Source organism: Macaca mulatta, chromosome 17 (genome assembly GCF_049350105.2).
Source record: "Macaca mulatta isolate MMU2019108-1 chromosome 17, T2T-MMU8v2.0, whole genome shotgun sequence".
Taxonomy (NCBI): Eukaryota; Metazoa; Chordata; class Mammalia; order Primates; family Cercopithecidae; genus Macaca; species Macaca mulatta.
In genome coordinates, this window is record NC_133422.1 from 15,848,076 (window position 1) to 15,867,589 (window position 19,514).

The 19,514-nt window shown below is 38.4% G+C and overlaps 1 protein-coding gene across 2 annotated transcripts in view; it reads right to left on the reverse strand.

Moving 5' to 3' along the window:
• Positions 1-19,514, reverse strand: part of SOHLH2 (spermatogenesis and oogenesis specific basic helix-loop-helix 2) — a 43,604-nt gene that overhangs the window by 5,383 nt on the left and 18,707 nt on the right. The window contains exons 3-9 of one of the 2 annotated variants that reach the window (XM_001082320.5): positions 16,677-16,738; positions 16,492-16,596; positions 14,654-14,753; positions 12,808-12,918; positions 1,219-1,366; positions 972-1,063; positions 186-304 (exon numbers count right to left, since the gene is read on the reverse strand). In XM_001082320.5, the coding sequence (XP_001082320.5) occupies positions 186-304; positions 972-1,063; positions 1,219-1,366; positions 12,808-12,918; positions 14,654-14,753; positions 16,492-16,596; positions 16,677-16,738 (737 nt within the window). Of the gene's footprint in view, positions 1-185; positions 305-971; positions 1,064-1,218; positions 1,367-4,951; positions 6,137-12,807; positions 12,919-14,653; positions 14,754-16,491; positions 16,597-16,676; positions 16,739-19,514 lie in introns of those variants that run through there. The other variant, XM_077974260.1, reaches the window with a different exon arrangement.

Genomic DNA, 19,514 nt, shown 5'->3' on the forward strand with positions numbered 1-19,514 from the left:
CAGTTTCTGACATAACACTGTTTAAATACCCGTAGCCACCTTGTGTACCTGAGGCTGACAACACCAGAAGGCCTCGTCAGCTCTCCTGGATTCCCTGGTTATGGAGGTGAATGCACAGGAGCCTGGGGGTTTGCAGGGCAGTGCAGGTCCCCCTGTAAGTGGCACAGATGTTAGGTGAAGCTCACCTCTCACGGCTTCATCCAAGGAGCCCTCTGCGTCAGGAGCGGAGCACCCATTCCAGCACGTGTTAGTCAGGAATTGGAGCCCTCTCTCAGGGGAGTAAGTGCTCGTCACACTATCTTCCCTTGAAAGGACAGAAAAAATTCTTTGCATATTTTTCAAGGAAAACAATGTGAACATTGCTGAGTTCAACTGGCCTTTTATCATTCAAGTTCTAAAAACACTGATAAAGCCTCCACTGTGGATTCTTTACATATGAACACAGACACAAGACCCACGATGATTTCTGAGGATGTGCAGGAATGATGTGTTTTTCTCCACACTTTCTCTGTTTACATATTCTCATCAACCTACGGAAGGAACTAATCATTTGGGAAGTCACATTTGGCACTAGTGACCTGCTTTAAGCACCACTAGTTGAACCAGGGCTGGACAGCTCCAGGGCCCGAGACCTCTCCGGGATGGAGGAACACCAGAAGCCATCGCGTCCCTGCTGGACCGCCACCATCCCTACACTCACAAGGGAGAAAGCCCCAATTTTAAGAATCTCAGAAATAACAAAAGGAGAAGCAAGGGTGAGTCACATGATGAAAAAACCATGGACCTGAGAATATTACCTGTGTTTATCACTGCAACGAAATGATACACATTGGCAATTAGAGAAGTTCACTGACCCTTAATATGCCCCTGCGCTTTCACTGTGGATGGGATCAGTTTTTGTCTACGTGTTAGCATCGACATGGGAGGAAAATAGCTAGCAGACTTCAGATTCGCAAGAGCCCTTATCATACCGCTGTGCCATGACAGTGCCTGGGACAGAGAGCTGGATGGGTGTTTGTTGTTTCTTACAAAACCTCCTGTTGCTCTGAAGTGCTTCTGTAATCTAAAAAATACAGAAATATATTTAGGTAGATACTGACATTTCTACATACAAACAAAGACACATACTTTCCAATGATAAAAAATTCAAAGAAGTAAAATTGTAGTATTAAAGCGTTGTCTATAAGGATAAAATTCAAAGCTCTGGGAGTCAAATACCTGGGCCATAATGGCTGGAGAGATTTTCTCCCGGATATATTTCACATAATCAACTGTTGCCTCAAGAACTGAAGCCGCGTCATTCTTTCTCCCCTTTACATACGGCAAGAGAGTACGCAGCTGCTCGCAGCAGTATTTGATTCTTTCTCTGGACACAGAATTGCAATACATAAAGAATAATTAGTCTCATTTTCTTCCTTGTACCCAAAGACAAACCACCCTTCCTCCTGGGTATGTTTGTAAAAGAACCACCCCTCCCTACGCAGTCTCCATTTCAGAGAAAGGCGGTGTCCCTACAAGCCAGCAGCCCTCACAGCCCCCGAAATCCCAGCTTCCTGGGGTACCCACACATACCACTGCACAAAGAACCACTGCCCAAGTGCACTGTGTGTGCTGACGGCAGCCCCAGCTCTCTCACCTCAGGCCTGCCGCAGAGCGCTGGATGCCCAGTCACTGAGGAGGGCACCCTTCCCACCCCCTGCTGCCTACGGAAACGTGTGGACCACTCTGCCCTCCCAGCAGAGAACTGTACACGATACAAAAATCCTTTTGCAATTCACACTAGAAGCCTAGAAGGCAAAGAGCAGTAAGGACCTTCATGTCACTGGGACCTAGACCACGTTTCCAACAGCAGATCAGCTAGCATCTTGTATCACATGACTTCGTGGCCTGAGCAATAAGAAAATCAGAAGGCTGCTTCCTTTACATGAGGTAGGTATAGACAGAATGAGTAGACCAAGATGCAGGTATCAGAAAGAAACTAACCCGTCTTTCGCAGCTCTGAAGGGGGATGGGAAATGTAGATCTAACTGACTTAAGCCCTTGTGGTTTCATTTATCCATGTGTTCATTTAATAAACATTTTTAAGCCCCTGTTTTGTGCTGAATACTACCTTGACATCTACAGGGTTGAATGGTGGTTCTGCTATTACTAACTGGAACCTTAGGCAAGTTACTAAACCTCTGTAAACACCAGAATGGCAGAGAAATTAAATTTAAAAACCTAGTTTGACATATGGCCAATGAGTAACTCAAATGGCGTTCTCACTGAGCTCTGAGGAACTCTGGGGTGTCTGCGCAGGCGTCTTAGGGACTATTCTGGGAAGGGGAGGCTAGAAGAGTCAACAATTTGACAATGTGTCTGAAGGGCTTTGAAACTTCTCACACCCTTTGACATGATACTTCCACTTACAAGGATCCATCCTAAGGAGTGAATCTAAAACACAGAGCACAGTGTGTATACACAGAAACCCATCAGAGCAATATATTAGAAAAATATGGAAAACAATACTTAATATAGGAGGATGCCTTAAGTAAGCTACAGTACATTAGTTCAGTACAATGTCACCTGGCAGTGGAAGTGATATGTTATAAAGCTTATTGGGGAAAAGTAGGACACAAAACAGCATATAAAATATAATCCTAGCCACTAAACAAAGTAAAAATGAAGCCTAGGAAAAAAGACTGAAGGCAAAAACATCCAGTACAGTTATTTCTGGATGGCTGGACAACGGATCCTTTTTATTCCCTTTATTTTCTATATCTTCCAAATATTTCTGCCAGGCATATGTCACATTCATAATTGAAACTATTAAAATGCTATTAAAATTTTTCCAACATTAGAAAAATGTTCAAACATACAGAAAATTTGAAAGAATTATACAGTGAACACCTATACACTCACCACTTAAGAGTCTACAGTTAACATTTACTGTACAGGTTGAGTATCCCTCCACATAATGCCTGGGGTAGTGTTTAAGATTTCAGACTTTTTTTGGATTTTGGAATATTTGCATATATATAATAAGATAGCTTGCGGATGGGACCCAAGGTTTAAGACAAAACTGATTTATGTTTTATAATATATACATAGCCTGAAGTATATCTAAGTTGTTGAATTTACTGGCCTAAAATTGTTCAAAGTATACTCTTTTGTATTTAAATATTTAGAGTAGTTATCATGATCATCCCTCTTTCATTCATGATTGTGATATATTATGTCTGTCTCTCTCCCAGCCTCCTCCCCCTTCACCACCCGCTTATTTGGGTTTACTTTGTTTTACTTTGGCTTGCTTCCTAAGATGGAACCTTATATTACTGATTTTTAGGCCTTTTGCCTTATCTAATATAAGCATTTAAAGTCACAGTGTTTTCCCTAAACTTTGTTGTAGTTTATTTAAAAACTTTGATATATTGCATTCTCTTTTTTTAAATTGGAAGTTCCATGATACATGTGCAGTACATGCAGGTTTGTTACATGGCTAAAAGTGTGCCATGGTGGTTTGCTGATGTATTCTGTTCTCAACAGATTCACTTTGAAATATTTTCTAATTTTTCTTGTGATTTTTTTTTTGTTTTACCCATGGATTACTTAGAAGTTTTTTTTTTTTTTTAAATTTCCATTCAAGATTCCCCTTTACATCTTATTCTTACCAATTTCTAATTTAATTTCCTTGTGGTCAGGGAACACATCTTTTTAATTCAACTCTTTTGAATGTATTGAGGCTTCTTACATTACACCCGGTATACAGTCGTCTAAGTGACTGTACCATGTGCCACTGAGGAGGAGTCTTCTGCTGCGGCTGTTGGGAGTGTTGCTCTATAAATATTCATGAGATCGAGGTGGTGAGCAGTGTTCACATCTTCTAGAGCTTACTGATTTTTTGGTGTCTAGTTGCATAAATTGCTGAGAGAGGAGTGTTAAATCTTTAGCAATCATTTTTAAATTATCTATTTGCCCATTTAATTCTGTAAATTTCTGATCCAAGTATTTTGAAGTTCTTATCACATGCTATTTGTGATTTTAATATCATTCTGAGAAGTTGACACTTCTATCATTATAAATTGCCCCTCTTTACCTCAGGTAATACTGTTTGTCTTCAAGTCTACTTTATTTAGTATTAAAACAGCCTATTTGATTTTCTTATACTTCCTGTTTCCACAATGGATATATTTCTATTAATTTATTTTTTTATATTTAAAGCTTCTCTGTTACAGACAGTGGATAGCTAGGTATTGGGTTTTGTTTGTTTTTATCTATTCTGAAAACTTCTGCCTATAAGTTGGATATAGCTGGATAAAGGTCTACCATACTTTTTTTCCCCCTGTAGTCTCTTTTGCTTTTTTATTCTTCTGTTCCTCCTTTCCTTCCTTCTTTTTAAAATATTTTTAAAATTCCAATTTTAATTTACCTTTTGGCTTCACAGCAATGCATTTTGCCTATCTCTTTAGGGTTGCTCTAGGGATTACAATATATATCTGAAGTTTTCATAGTCTAGAATTAATACTTTATGACATCACATAAAATGTATAACTGCAGAAGTTATGCAAGTGCATTTATCCCACTCATTCTTCATGTAATAGTCAAATGTACTATAGCTACATATGTTATAAACCCCATAATACATTGCTATAATTTTTGCTTATAACAGTTTTAAGTATTCTAAATAGTTTAAAATGAAAAATGTTTGTTTTTGCTTAGACATTTGTCATTTCTGGTGCTATGTAGTCCTTCCAGTGATTCTAGTTTCCATTTGGTATTATTTCCCTTCAGCCTGAAGAATTTCCCTCAGCTTTCTTACCCTGCAGGTCCACTGGTGTCAAAATATATAAGTTGTCTTTTATCTGAAAATGTCTTTATCTTACATGAAGATAAAGGGAAATAATATCTGATGGAAATACAATTTGCACAAACAAGTGAAGAGTCTAAGACATGATAAATATGGTAGCATACATTAAAGGGTAGTTTTCTAACTTATTAATGTTTTAAAAACCAATAGTATATTTATTTGACAGGCCCAGAGCAGCTGTATACTGCTAAGATTTCTGCTACAGAGGCAAGAAAAAAGTGTCCTTGTACTTTATGTCCCTTTGATGGTGGCAGCCAAGATTGAGTGCAGAAATGCAGGAGCAAAAGATGGTAATACAGGGAAATTCATGGGGAGAGAATTTTGGCAACTCGGACAAAACCTTGTATACAGTGAAGAGCCTGTTCTACTGCAAACAAGAATCTGATATTTGGGTTAAAAAGTTAAGAGTTAAGATTAAAGTCACTGAAAATTACTTATTTCTCCAACGAAGAGTCAGGGTCCATTTCCTCTCCTCTTGAATCTTCACTGGCCTGTGCCTACTTTAACCAAAAGATATCTGGAGAGTGACTCTATGAGAGCTCTGGGACCAGTATTTCAGAAGATGTAGCTTTCATACTGGTCTCATGGAATCCTAAGCCTTCATGTAAGAGGTCCTTCTAGCTTGCTGGAGATACCATGCGGAGAAGTGATGAGACCACAGGGAAGAACAGCCCATTTGAGCACAACCTGCAGCCACACCCACCAGAAGACCATATGTGTGGATGACGCTGTGCTGGAATCTCCAGACAGGCCAATTGCTGGCTGAACACATGGAGTGCCATGGTTAACACCACACAGAGAAGAATAACAGAGCCAAGCTCTGCCCAAACTGGTGGTGACTCACAAAATCATGAGATATGATACACAGTTTGTTGATTTCCACTGCCAAGTTTTAGAGTACTTTGTTGTACAGTATTAGATAACTGGACAACAGCTTACCGTTTAGGCAAAACTAATCACAATGCCGGGTTGATAACTGATGTGGCTTGGATGTTTTGTCCCCTCCAAATCTTATGAAATGTGATGCCCAGTGTTGGAGGTGGAACCTGGTGGGAGGTGTTAAATCATGGGGGCGCTCTAGGGTTGAGCTTAGTGCCATCTCCTTGGTGATGAGTTCTCACTCAGCTCATGCAAGATCTGGTGGTTTAAAAGGGTCTGGGACCTCTCCTGTCTCCCTCTCTTGCTCCTCCCCTTGCTATGTGACACACTGGCTCCACTCTGCCTCCTGTCGTGATTGTAAACTTCCTGAGGCCTCACCAGAAACAGAAGCTGCTATGCTTCCTGTACATCCTACAGAATCATGAGCCAATTAAACCTCTTTTCTTTATAAATTACTCAGTCTCTGGTATTTCTTTATAGCAACACAAGAATGGACTAACACAATAACATATGTAAAAGTAAAATGTATGACAACAATAACAAAAAATGAAAGAAGGTAACTGGAAATATGCTGTTGTATTTTAAGGGCATAATATCAATTCAAGGTGGATTATCATAAGTTAAAGACGCATGTCATAATCCCTAGATCAATCAACAAAAAATAGTTTTAGCTAAAAAGTCAATAAAAGAGATAAAAAGAAATGCTAAAGTATACTTGATAAATCCAAAGGAAGGCAGGTAAAGAGAAAAAAAGGAAAAATAAAATACATTAGACTAATGAACACAAATAGAAAAATTGTGGACCTAAAACCGCACTTAACAGTAAGTATATGAAAACAAATAACAGAGATTGTCAGAATGAGTAAAAAATAACAACAAAATTCAACTACACGCTATTTATAAGGGAAACTCTTTAAATATAAAGACATATACAGGTTAAAAAAAACCATGCAAATACTAATCATAAGAAAGCTATATTAATATCAAAGCAGATTTTTTAAGACAGGGAGTACTAGCATAGAAAAATCAGCATTATCATTTCCTCAGGATAAGTGGGTCAATTCAGCAAGAAGACAGGCATCTAACAACAGAATCTCAAACTACATGAAGCAAACTCTCAAAAAGAAAGGGAAAAAGAGTTGTCACTGAAAAATTTAACCCTCAAAACACTATTGACTAATTCTACCTCATTAATATTTATAGAATACTACACCTCCAAACAGAAGAATATAGTGTTTTCAAATGCATATGGAACATTCATCAAGGGAGAACACACTTTGGGCCATAAAACAAGTTTCAGAAAATATCAAAGGACAGAAACCTTACAAAGTATGTTTTCAGATGACAACATAATTAAATTATAAATCAATACCTAGAAAGTCTCCAAACATTCAAGTTAAGTTATACACTTCTAAACAGTGAAAAGACTTACTAGTGAAAAGAAAAAAATCACAAGGGATGTGAGAAAATATTTTGAACTGATAGTGGAAATATATCAAAGTTGATGAGACGCAGCTGAAGCAATGCTTAGAGAAAAACTTTCATAAAGGAAGTTTTAGTTTTAAGTGCTTATATTAGAAAAGAAGAAAAGGTTAAAATCAGTGATAGAAGTTTTTACCTACAAATACTTTTTTTTTTTTTTTTTTTTTTTTGAGACGGAGTCTCACTCTCGCCCAGACTGGAGTGCAGTGGTGCTATCTCGGCTCACTGCAAGCTCCACCTCCCCGGTTCACGCCATTCTCCTGCCTCAGCCTCCCGAGTAGCTAGGACTACAGGCGTCCACCACCACGCCCGGTTAATTTTTTGTATTTTAGTAGAGACAGAGTTTTACCGTATTAGCCAGGATGGTCTCCATCTCCTGACCTCATGATCTGCCTGCCTCGGCTTCCCAAAGTGTTGGGATTACAGGTGTGAGCCACTGCGCCTGGCCTACTTTTCTTTTTTTAAAATACTTTAAGTTCTGGGATACATGTGCAGAACCTGCAGGTTTGTTACATATGTATACATGTGCCATGGTGGTTTGCTGTATCCATCAACCCGTTGTCTAGGCTTTAAGCCCCGCATGCATCAGGTATTTGTCCTAATGCTCTCCCCTCCCCTTTCCCCCTCACCCCCTCGCCAGGCCCTGGTGTGTGATGTTCCCCTCCCTGTGTCCATGTGTTCTCATTGTTCAACTCCCACTTATGAGTGAGACCACGCGGTATTTGGTTTTCTGTTCCTGTGTTAGTTTGCTGAGAATGCTGGTTTCCAGTTTCATCTATGTCCCTGCAAAGGACATGAACTCATTCTTTGTTATGGCTACATAGTATTGCATGGTGTATATGTGCCACATTTTCAAAGACTTTTTTTGTTTTTAAAAGCAAAGTACAGAGGCCGGGCACAATGGCTCACGCCTGTAATCCCAGCACTTTGGGAGGCCGAGGTGGGCAGATCAAGAGGTCAGGAGTTTGAGACCAGCCTGGCCAACATGGTGAAACCCCATCTCTTCTAAAAATACAAAAATTAGCCAGGTGCGGTGGTGGACGCCTGTAATTCCAGCTACTCGGGAGGCTGAGGCAGGAGAATTGCTTGAGCCCAGGAGGCAGAATTTGCAGCGAGTCAAGATTATACCACTCTGCTCCAGCCTGGGTGACAGAGCAAGACTCTGTCTCAAAAAACAAAACAAAACAAAAAAAAGTATAGAAAGACAAAGAGCAGAAATCAATGAAATAAAAAAATGAGCTAATACAGAAAATCAATGAATCAAAATCTGCTTCACTGAAAAAAAAATCAACAAAACTGATAAAACGGACAAACCTTTTTTTGCTAGACTGATCAAGAAACAAGACAGAAAACACAATTTATCAATACCGGCAATGAAAACAGCCATCATCACAGACCTGTAGATGTTAAAATGATAATAAGATCATGTTGTTAAATGAATGTGACACTTAAGATTAAATGGACAAATTTCTTGAAAGATATAAATTAACCCAACTGACACAGAAAAAAACAACCAAAAGGAAAAAATAGGGAATTTAGTCCTATAATAATTACAGAAATCGAATATGTAATTAAAACTTTTCCATGAAGAAAATTCCAAGCCTAGTGACTTCGCTGTCGAATCCTATCAAACATACCATTTCTACACAAATTCTTTCAGAAAACAGAAGACTTTCCATTTCATAAAACCAGTCTGAGAAAAAGACATTGTAAGAAAACTTCAAACCAATATTCTTCATAAACACAGATGCAAAAATTGTTAACAAAATATTAGCAAATCTAATCCAGCAATAAATAAAAATTATCTATACCTTAAGACAAAGTGAAGTTTGCATTTAAAAAAATTGGTTATAATCACCACATTAACAAACAAGAGGAGAAATAATCACCTTACTAGATAGAGAAGAAAAGACCGACATTTTACACCCAGTCATGATAAAATCCTAAACTAGGACTAGAAGGGAACTTTTTTTAGGCTGATAAAAAAGCATGCACAAAAGCCTACAGCTTACATTACATGTGACGGTAAAAGACAACATTTTCCGTCTAAGATTGGAAACAAGGCACGGATATCTACTTGGGGCTCTCCTCTGCACAAATGTATCTCAAGCAAACGAGGAGTCACAGGGAAAGATATCTGGGCCAGATACAACTTGAAACCCTCCAAGAACTGCCTTTCTTGAATTTTTAAGACTTGTCTAGTCCTGGAAAAGTCTTCATTTGTGGGACACTATGGCAAAGCTCAATGTTTCCCTTCTTTTCAAGTGAATGAACACCCCCAAAATTATTAAACCATCATCACGTCAGACTCATGGGTACACAAAAATGTGACGACATCATTTGGAGAATACATACTTTACAAGAAAAAAACATGTTTATGTATTTATAAATATATAATGAATGGGATTTCACTAAGAATGTAACAATTTGCTAATTTTGATTAATATGTTCTACTAAGAAGAATGCAAGTGTCAGAGAAAAAAACTTGCCAAGTGCAAAAATATTGGCCAGAACCGTCATTTCCTTAACATTAGCAAACATCATGTTGCCCTACTGCTTAAAAACAAACAAAAACCCAAAACCATATGTAAAACAGGTGAGGGGAAGAGGAGGAGGAAGAAAGGAAACAGACTAGAAGCAACCATTTCAGATTCACAGACATAGTCAGAAAGGTTAAGAGGGAAAGGCAAAAACTAATCAGGGATGATGTTTACCTCATGGTAGCTCCCAGACAAATCTCTAAAGAGAAAGGGGGAGGTCCTTGTCACAGCTCTTCTTGAGAAACAAAGATTTCTAGTCCTTCTAATAATGCCACGGATGTGAACAACCCCAAAGCATCATTTCAGTCTACTAGATGAGTAGTTTTAGATTTTAATTTTCAACAACCATTAAAATTTTTAAAAGAAAACTATGACAGAACTTTGGGGGACCAATAAAGGATTCCCAACATTAGATCTGGACATGAAAAATAATGAAAAAACAAGGAATAAATGTTTCCTCATATCATTTCATTATAATCATTTGCTAATATCAACATTATTTTAACACCTAATAAAGTAAGGAGAATACAATCTTAGGATATCAATTGTATAATATGTAGCTTTAAAAATACCCAGTGCACTGTATTTTTCTCATTTTGCTTCAGATGAGTGAGATCTATGGGACAGCACTGGCCAGCGGGCCCTAAGTCTTGACCTGGCCAAGGCAGCAGTCATGGGAATGAAGCCCTTTAGAGCCAGAGTAGCCTATCCACCATCCCATCCCATCAAGCCCAAACCCCATCATCTTCCCACTAATCTTCAGCAGATGGAGGGGGACCATTCAGCAAAGAACTTGCTCAACTTCCTCCCCGATCTGGCCCCATCGAAAAACTCATGTGAATTCACATTGAGCCTAAACTCCTCCTCTCCATTTTCCATGGAAGATATTCTTCCACCTGGTTCTGGATTCCCTTGCCTTCTGCCTCCTCAGGGATGCTCACTTCATCACCAACACCCCCTCGCCAGCTGCGGGGGATTAAAATTATATGACATTCCTCCCGCTGACAGGTGAGGTCTAGTTCCTCCCCTTGGATCTGGGAGGACCCTGTGATGATTCTGACCACTAGCATATGGTAGAAGTGGCACTGGGCCTATTCCTGGACACAGGCCTGAAGAGACTGGCAGAGCCCCCTTCCTGTCTCTTGAAACACTCTCTCCAGGAGCCCTGAGCCACCATGAAAGAAGTCCAATGACCCTAAAAGTACTCAACGGGGGAGGCTTCAGTTGACAGCCCCCACTGAGCTCAGCCTTCCAACCATGCCGGTAAAAGGTCCAGATATGCAACGTCTTGGACCCTCCTGACTACATCCACCAGCTGAACACTATGAGTACCTCAGTTAATGTCATGTAGGCAGAAGAATTGCTTGGCTGAGCCCTGCTGGAACTGTTAACCCATAAAAACGCAGTTACAATAAAATGGTGGTTGTTTCAAGCCAATAAATCTTGTTTTAATTTTTATGCAACCACAGATAACTAGAACATGAGGATCTTCAAGACTTCTTTCTCTCTCTCAGTTGTTTCTTTTGTAACATAAGCATATTAAAGTCTGGTCTCTTATCAAAATCCCGTACTTAACCCTCAGTCCCTTTGCAAATACTTCACACCTTAATTTCATCTGTGTTCCCGTCTTTCTTTCTGCAATGGTGCTTCTTCTGTAACCATACGAATGAAATGATTTTTGCCAAGATCAATGACATCTAGGTCTGGCTCAATACAAATAGTCAATTACCAGCTCTTAACCTTACTTGATCTCTCTGCATCACATGATACTCCTGAGCACCTGTTCCTTTAGGAAATTCCTCTCCCTTGGTCTGCTTAATACCACTCCCTCTTGGTATTCTTCTTATCTGCTTAGTAACTCTTTGTGTTCCCCATGGATTCCTTCTCTGCTGCCTGTACCTTAATTACTGAGAATCTTTTTAAGGTTCTTTTCTCCACTAGTCCCTTCCCTACGTGCTTCCCACAATCATCCTATATCCATTCCTATGTCCACTGCTTCAAAGAAATGCCGTGTCCTCATTCCTCTGAGCCTAGACCTTTCTCTAGAATCAAAGGGCCAACTCTGCACTCCATTTAAACCTACAGGTATTCAAGCTCAACAAGATTAAAAATAAAAATACATTTACCTCACACTGCCATTCTATTGTCTTTCTTCGTCTGCGGATGGTGTCACCATCCACTTGGGAGTTACACCTCACTTATCCTTAGCCATGCTCATGCTGATTCTTCCTAGTTAATACATCTAGAATTGGCTTATTCCTCTCTATCTCATTGCTAACACCATAGCTCAGGAAATCATCATTTCTTATTACAGACTCCTTCTGGCCTCCAGATGTAATTCACTGTGTGACATCTATTACAGTGTTCATTCTAAGGTGTAAATTTCATATCACTCCTTCACTAAAATCCTTTCACAACTGCCCAACAGACCAGGTTACAATTTGAATTTCATAGCATGAAATACCCAGCCCCTACCTACTACCTCTCATCTTTTGCCTCCTCCCCCTTGTGACCTGATGGCCAACCATACGGACATACATGCAGTTCCATAAATTCACTGTACTCTCTAAGGCTGCCAACCTCTGTACCTATTATTCTCTCCATGTAAAATACCCTTCCCTGACTTCCAAACCAAATTAATTGCAACGTGTCAAAAGCTCAATTTAGCTATTGCCATCTCAAGAAAAATTTTGCTGTCCCCTTATTCTGTCTTAGAAAACTTTCCACGTGTCTTTACTTTGTGTTCTCATCATGTATTAAAAAGCATCATTTTCTAGTTAATAGCCTATTTAAAAGTCTGTCTGAGCACTAGACTCAGAACACCTTTGAAGGCAGGGACTTATTTTTTATCTCAGTTCTCCAATGCTTCTTTGGCATGCACTGCAGACTCAAAACTGTTTATTGAATGACTACAAGGCTGAATGAGTGAATGGCATCCATTTGTTTGCTAAATTTACTAGTTTCACTTATACTTTTAACAATATTACAAAAAAATTATAAAATTCATTAATTTCTCCCTACAAAAGAATAATGCTTTAAAAGTGCTATATTAAAATTCACCTTCTTAGTTTTTCCTTGCTTGAATGAAGAAGAGAAATCTTTTTGTTTTTCTCGAACTCTGACAACGAAGCATTTAACTCAAGCCCATTGCCATTCCTTAAAGATTCAGGGCTAGAAACAAGAGAAAATCATACCATACATTAAAGGGGAAAATAGTCGGGCAAAATTAAACAATATGTACCAATATACTAAACAAAGGATGCTTCTCTACATCTCTTGCTTCATACAAAGGGGAAATAAGTGTCAAAACGCCTTATCTTAGACACTTGGTGCAGAATGTTTATTCCAAAATTTCAAAAGAATATATGATCAAAATCATCCTAAAATCAATGATTGATCAAAATTCTAAAATAAATTGGTAACAATAGATACAAGTAGGATTAAAACATTCTGACCTCATCAATTATGACTACACCATATTATATGACTTTATCCACCCTTTAGAAGGAAAGGTACATTACACGAAAAAAGCATAAAGGATTAGAACGACAAGATACACCCTAGTCCAAGCCGACCAGCAAAGCGCAGGTTCCCTCCATTTTAAAATTTGTCATTTAATGAACATTTTCTGGCTCTACTATTTTTGCAGAACTTCTTCAGGCATTCTGATTGATTTAAAAATATATTAATCTAAGAAACTTGCAAACTAATCCTATTTCCTCTATCCTAAGAGATATAACTGGATTTCAAAATTGTATTTACAGTGGTAGGATACTGAGGGAAGACAGAAGGATTCAAGATGAGTAGAGATCAAAAAGCACATGCATACCATGTAGTCATAAAAACTTTTTAAAAAAGAAAAGCAGTTGCAAGTAATATAAGAAAATTAAGACCTTCCAAAACCTTTCTCAACCCCATATCCTAGATAGGGGTTAATATAGCAAGCCTCTTTGAGATTAAAATGTTAAATAAGACCAAGAAAATTGTTGATATCTCGGTGTTACCAAAGTCAGCTTTGGTTTAACCACACTTACTGACTGCCAAGTCCCTTTCTTGTTCAAAACAGTAGATGGCCACATTCTACAAATTCTGGAAGTAACTAACTTAAAATTCTCACCATCATCAGTACACATGCCCTCAGCAGTTATGTCCATTCTTTGTATCCCTAGGCTCCACTTAAAACCTCCTTGGAAATCAGCTTAAAGTGAAGGGAAGAAATTCACAAAAATTTAATTTTATAAGCATACTAGCATTGGAAGGGTCTGATTCCCAGTTCAACTGCCTACCCAATCCAGGTTTGAATGCCAGCTCTAACATCTATGAGAGAGAGAGACAGAGAAACACAAGGAGACACAGAGACACACACTAAAACTTGCCTTGTATACCAAACAAGAAGATTCCAAAAGCTACATGAGGTATGTAAATGATACCAAATCCTTTTTAAAGGGTGATTTTCAGTAACTCGGGGGATAGGTTCATGAGTTCAAGAAAGACAACAGGAAGAAGCTGAATAGTAGGTATATATCAGGTGAGGCTGCTCTTGTCTGTTTAAATATTGGGGTTCCATGTAAAATTTTTGTTTGAGGAATTTCACTGTTTTTATGAAGTTTAAATACCACTGCTGCTATTTAACTTTGCTTAGTGACAACACAGACTCTAACACTGATCACATTCCCCAATGACAGGGAACTCACTATCTTACAATTTGACCTGCTCACCTGTTGTCAAATGTAATTATTTATGAAGTATTTCCTTATATTAAGTTGAATACTTCTGTAATGTGTACCCATGGTGCCAGCTCAGGATTCTTAAGTACAGCAAATGCTGCACCCCTCTTCCACAAAATAGACACAATCAGTAAGTTCTCTAAAAATATTGCTATTATGAAAAAGAACAAAAAACTAACCAGGCAAATAGATCAGTAGGAAAATATCCCACGTGTTCACTGTAAGACCTCTGCAGGGGCAATCCAGGTTCTTCAGGCCCAGCAGCATTTTCAATCTTAACTGAAAGTTTTGAGAGGGGGACTATTTATTTCTAAAGTCACTTAAGGAGATAATGCTAATCAAATATACAAGCCCCAATCCTTAATGCAGTTGTCGTCTTTTACTCAATAGATTTCACAAAGCAGTATTTTTAAAACTGAAAGCAATTTATAGATTTTTGTGAAATATAAAACCACCTAGGTTAGAAAGCAAAAACTAAAATACTCTATATTATTTACCCCGGGATACCTTTAAGCCAGATTCTAGTCACTTAGTGACAGGTGTGCTTAAAACACATTCAACTGAGTTTACTTATCAAGTTCCTATTTATAGGTAAATGTCAGGAGACAAAAAACATGCATGAGTCTTCAATAAGCAGCTGCACTGTCAAAATATAGCATCTGAAAAAAATTTTTTCCTTTTTTGCAGCTGCTCATCCTCGGAGCAAAGACGAGACAACTGGAAGCTGACATGGTCATGACCAGCAGAAGGGTGTGGGCAGGTGATGAGCAGCTGCTCTATTTCACCGAGAACCAAGTAAGAGGTTGCAAAAGCCCTCGGTCACCAAAGTTAGCCATTTCCAGGAAGAACCACAAGGGCTGGGAGCCACTGGAATGTCACAAACAGACGCACTCATCTGAATATTAAAAAAGAACATTAAAAAAGGACTGTTACACTGAATCTCGTATAATCATTATCAGGATAATCCAGAAAGTGTCTTTCAGGACCATTTTAAGAAAAAAAAATCTTAATTTTATTAAAAAAAAATTCCCAGCTTTATTAAAGTATAATTGACAATTCAAAACTGTACATACTTAAGGTGTACAACTTGAGTTGATAATATACGTATATATTGTGAAATAATCACCACACACAAGTTAATTGACATATCCATCACATCACATCGTTACCTTTTCTGGTGATGAGCACACATAAGATCTACCCTCTTAGCAAATTTCAAGTAGACAATACAGTATTGTTAACTATAGTCACACAGTGGTATCCCAGACCCCCAGAATTTGTTCATCTTGCATAAAAAAAACCTTGTACCCCCTGACCAACAACAGTCCCAATTTAACATCATCTTAATTTTAAAAGATTCCGTATTTAGTATCCCAGGCCTAGAAAGACCAAAAATAGTCACTGACCAATAATGATTCCAGTAGAATTTAATTTCCGTAATTGGAGTCTGTCCTTTCACAAGCCAAATGAAAGCTAATTTAATTAGTTTAAGTGTTTAGATACTGGTGATATGCATAACATAATAGGCAAAGAGTTTAGAAATGTGAGGTCTAATTGAAGCATTGACATTAATCCTCTGCATCTAAAATCGAAAACAGAAAGGGCAACCACCCTATTAACTTTAAGAAGCAAAATAATTTATATGCAAGTATTTTGCAAAGTAGAAAGTACAATACAACTGTAGGTTAGTGCCCCTGGCTTTTAGATAATCACACAATGACACAGCACAGTTAATTCCATTTTAATGAGTAAGAAATTATGGTAGCTAGGCTACCAAAAAAGAAAAAAAAATAGTGACACAATGCTGCTACCAACCCCCCGCCCAAAACCCTGTGCCTACCGCAGCACTGTATTTGCCCTTGGGCAACACATTCTAAACCTCTGAAGATGTAGTTTTTTTCTTTCCAGGTAAAGAATATATATTTCTCCCTTTATGATTGTTTTTGTCAGAATACATAAGCATAGTTTTCAAAGATTTTAATTCAAATTTTCAAACCTTTGGAAATTTTTTACTCACCTGTGTTTGAGAGACATGTTTTCCAGTATTTTACCACATTACTCATTTTTTCCATTGTCAGTGGTTCAGTTAAAGCAATATCAGTTCCATGCCCTGAAATACAACCTAAGAATCTTTACATTAAATACTGACCTTATAGTTTCTATTTAGAGAAAAAACAAATACTGTATTTAGCAGGTACATACCTTTAAAATTTTCAGGGATTATAAAAACAAACAGTGAATGTGTATTTTTCTTTTTGCCAAATCTGAGAGAGGAAAGAAAATGTTAAAATGAAGCAAAATCATTATTCAAAAAATTGGGATTCAGGAGTTTAGCTTATTAGGAACTAACTACAGTGATTTTCTTCATTTCTTTAGAATTTAAAATAATATTAACATGGAAATTTAGTAAAAGTAGCATCTCAAATCAGTGAGGAAAGAGATGAATCACTTTTTCTTAAAAACAAACAAAAAAAAGCCTAAACCTCATCCAAATTTTTGATCAGATCAGCAGTTTACAAGAAATTTGTGGAAAAAAAGAAACATTTTAAAGAACATTATGGGAACGAAATAAGCAGAATCTAGAATGGGGGGAATTCTGTAAGACAAATGACTCCTTTAAATATACATATAATTAAAGAACAAGACAAAAAAAAAGAGGAAAGGGAAAGTTGAATCCTGATTTGTATAAACTCACAGTTTTTAAAAAAATCATAAGCAGGGAAATTTGAATGCTGATGGGATATTTGACAATACTAAGAAGTGATTATTGATGTTCAGGTATAATACGAGTTTTGTAGTTATTCTCTGAGTCCTCACCTTAGAGAGGTACCAATTAAAGTATTTATGGATGAAATAAAACGGTATTTTAGATTTGCCTTAAAATAATCCACTGGTGGACAGGGGTGGGAAGGTAGGGAGAAGCATGACGAGCCAGATGTGGGTAACTGCTGAGGCTATATTATGGGTGTATTATTATACTCGCTTCCCTTTTATTTCTGGAAATTTTTCAAATAAAACTTTTTTCTTAAAGTGGCATTATAATTCACTAAACTCAGTACAGTAAGTCTGGAATTCAATAAATGGATGGATACTGAGCCTTGGTATTAGCCAAAATGAAATGATTTTCAGGGAGAATGTGACTGTGAAAGAGACTTCAAAGAGAACAGTTTAAAACTACCTAAGAAAAGCAAACTATTCTCAAGTACTTAAAAGCATCATTTATTAGCATGTGGTTATATATGGTTGTTATTTATTCACTAAAATGAGAACTGAGAGCACCCCCACTGTATAACATTGTTAGCTTATCTTACATAAGCATTTGGAAGTAAGTATACATTCTATATTTCAAATTGCATTATATATTAATATCATTTCTATATCTGAGTCATGTATATTGAGAACCTCTTATGTACCAGCCCTGTGCTAGGCTCTGGGGGATATCATGGTAAACAGACAGACAAGGTTCCTGCTCTCACACAGCTGGTGGTCTTGGGGTGGAAAGACATTAAACAAATCACTATAGATAACTTTATGGCTGAAAATGTGTCCAATGCCAGGAAGGAAAAACCAAAGGGGCCAATAGGAGTCCACGCCTGGGCACCAACCTGCCTCAGCAGCCTTGGGAGAGGCTTCCAGGCCGACAACCCTCAGTGCTGGCTAGACACAGAAAAGGCTGGGGAGAGGGGGAGGGCAGAAAGCAGATGGGCAGCACAGAACATTCTGGGCAAAAGGCACGGCATATGCAGGAGCCCTGGGATGGTCAAGAACAAGGTGAGTTGGAGAAGGTACAAGATGTCCAGGAGAGCTCTGGCACAGGGCATCTGAGAAAGAAAAGCATCAGTGGAGACCAAAGAGTGAGGGATGGCTGGGCTCTGCTCGCAGAACGCCTGTTAGGCCACAGGAAAGGTTTGGTATTGAAGAAAAATGGGCAACGGAAAGCTATGAAGCTCAGCAGCAACCAACACAATTATCCTTGCATTTTAGAAAGGCCACTCTGCCTATGATGGGATGCACTGATGGGGTGACACAGGTGGACTGGAGACACCCTAGGCCAGTGATCCAGGCAAGGGCTGATGGTAAGGAAAGCGGGCACACCTGGGAACCTTTGGTAACGTTAAATATTTCAGAGTATTTACTAAATGAATTACTTCAGACTAGCAGGATTAGTAAGAAAATGTGACACCCCAATGAGGTCTATTCGGACTTGATTCTGTGCTATGAATTCTGGGGAGTTTAGGCTGAGAGAGAAGAAAGGGAAGAATATACGGTTTCTATGAGGAAATGAGAAACTCAGGCAGAAATATTATCATCAAAATAGGCATATGCAGGAGGGAGGATAGAGTTTGCCTGGCCAACCAAATGTGGAGGTAAGAAAGGCACTTCCTACACCGGTGTAGGTGGCGTGGTGACACAGAGGGAATACGGGGATCAGAATGATGCCTGCCAGTATGTCAGCATTTCATATGTATATGAAACTAAATATATGCATTTTAGAAAGACGGAAAGAGGGAAAGATAGAAAGAGATAAATAGATAGATTTATTTTATTTTATTTTATTTTTTGAGACAGGGTCTTGCTTTGTCACTCAGGTGGGAGTGCAGTGGTGGCATGGTCAAGGCTCACTGCAGCCTCACTGTCCCAAGCTCAAGCGATCCTGTACCTCAGCCTCCCAGGTAGCTGGGATTACAGGTGTGTGCCATTACACCTGGCTGGGTTTTTTTTGTATTTTTAGTAGAGATGGGTTCTCACTATGTTGCCCAGGCTGGTCTCAAACTCCTGGCCTCAAGAAATCTTCCAGCTTCAGCCTCCCAAGTACTGAGATTATAGGCAAGAGCCACTGTGTCTAGCCTCATATATATATTTTTAAGTGATGAGAAAGTGTGGATTATAATGGAGGTATGGACAACAGAATGAGGAAAGAGAGGTGAAAGGGAATAAAGGACTGAGCAGATGGGACCACTGAAAGAAAATTATCGGGTAGTTTAAATGTCAAAATAAAAAATACTGCATAGTGGATTCAAAAAAGTAAATTATCCTAAG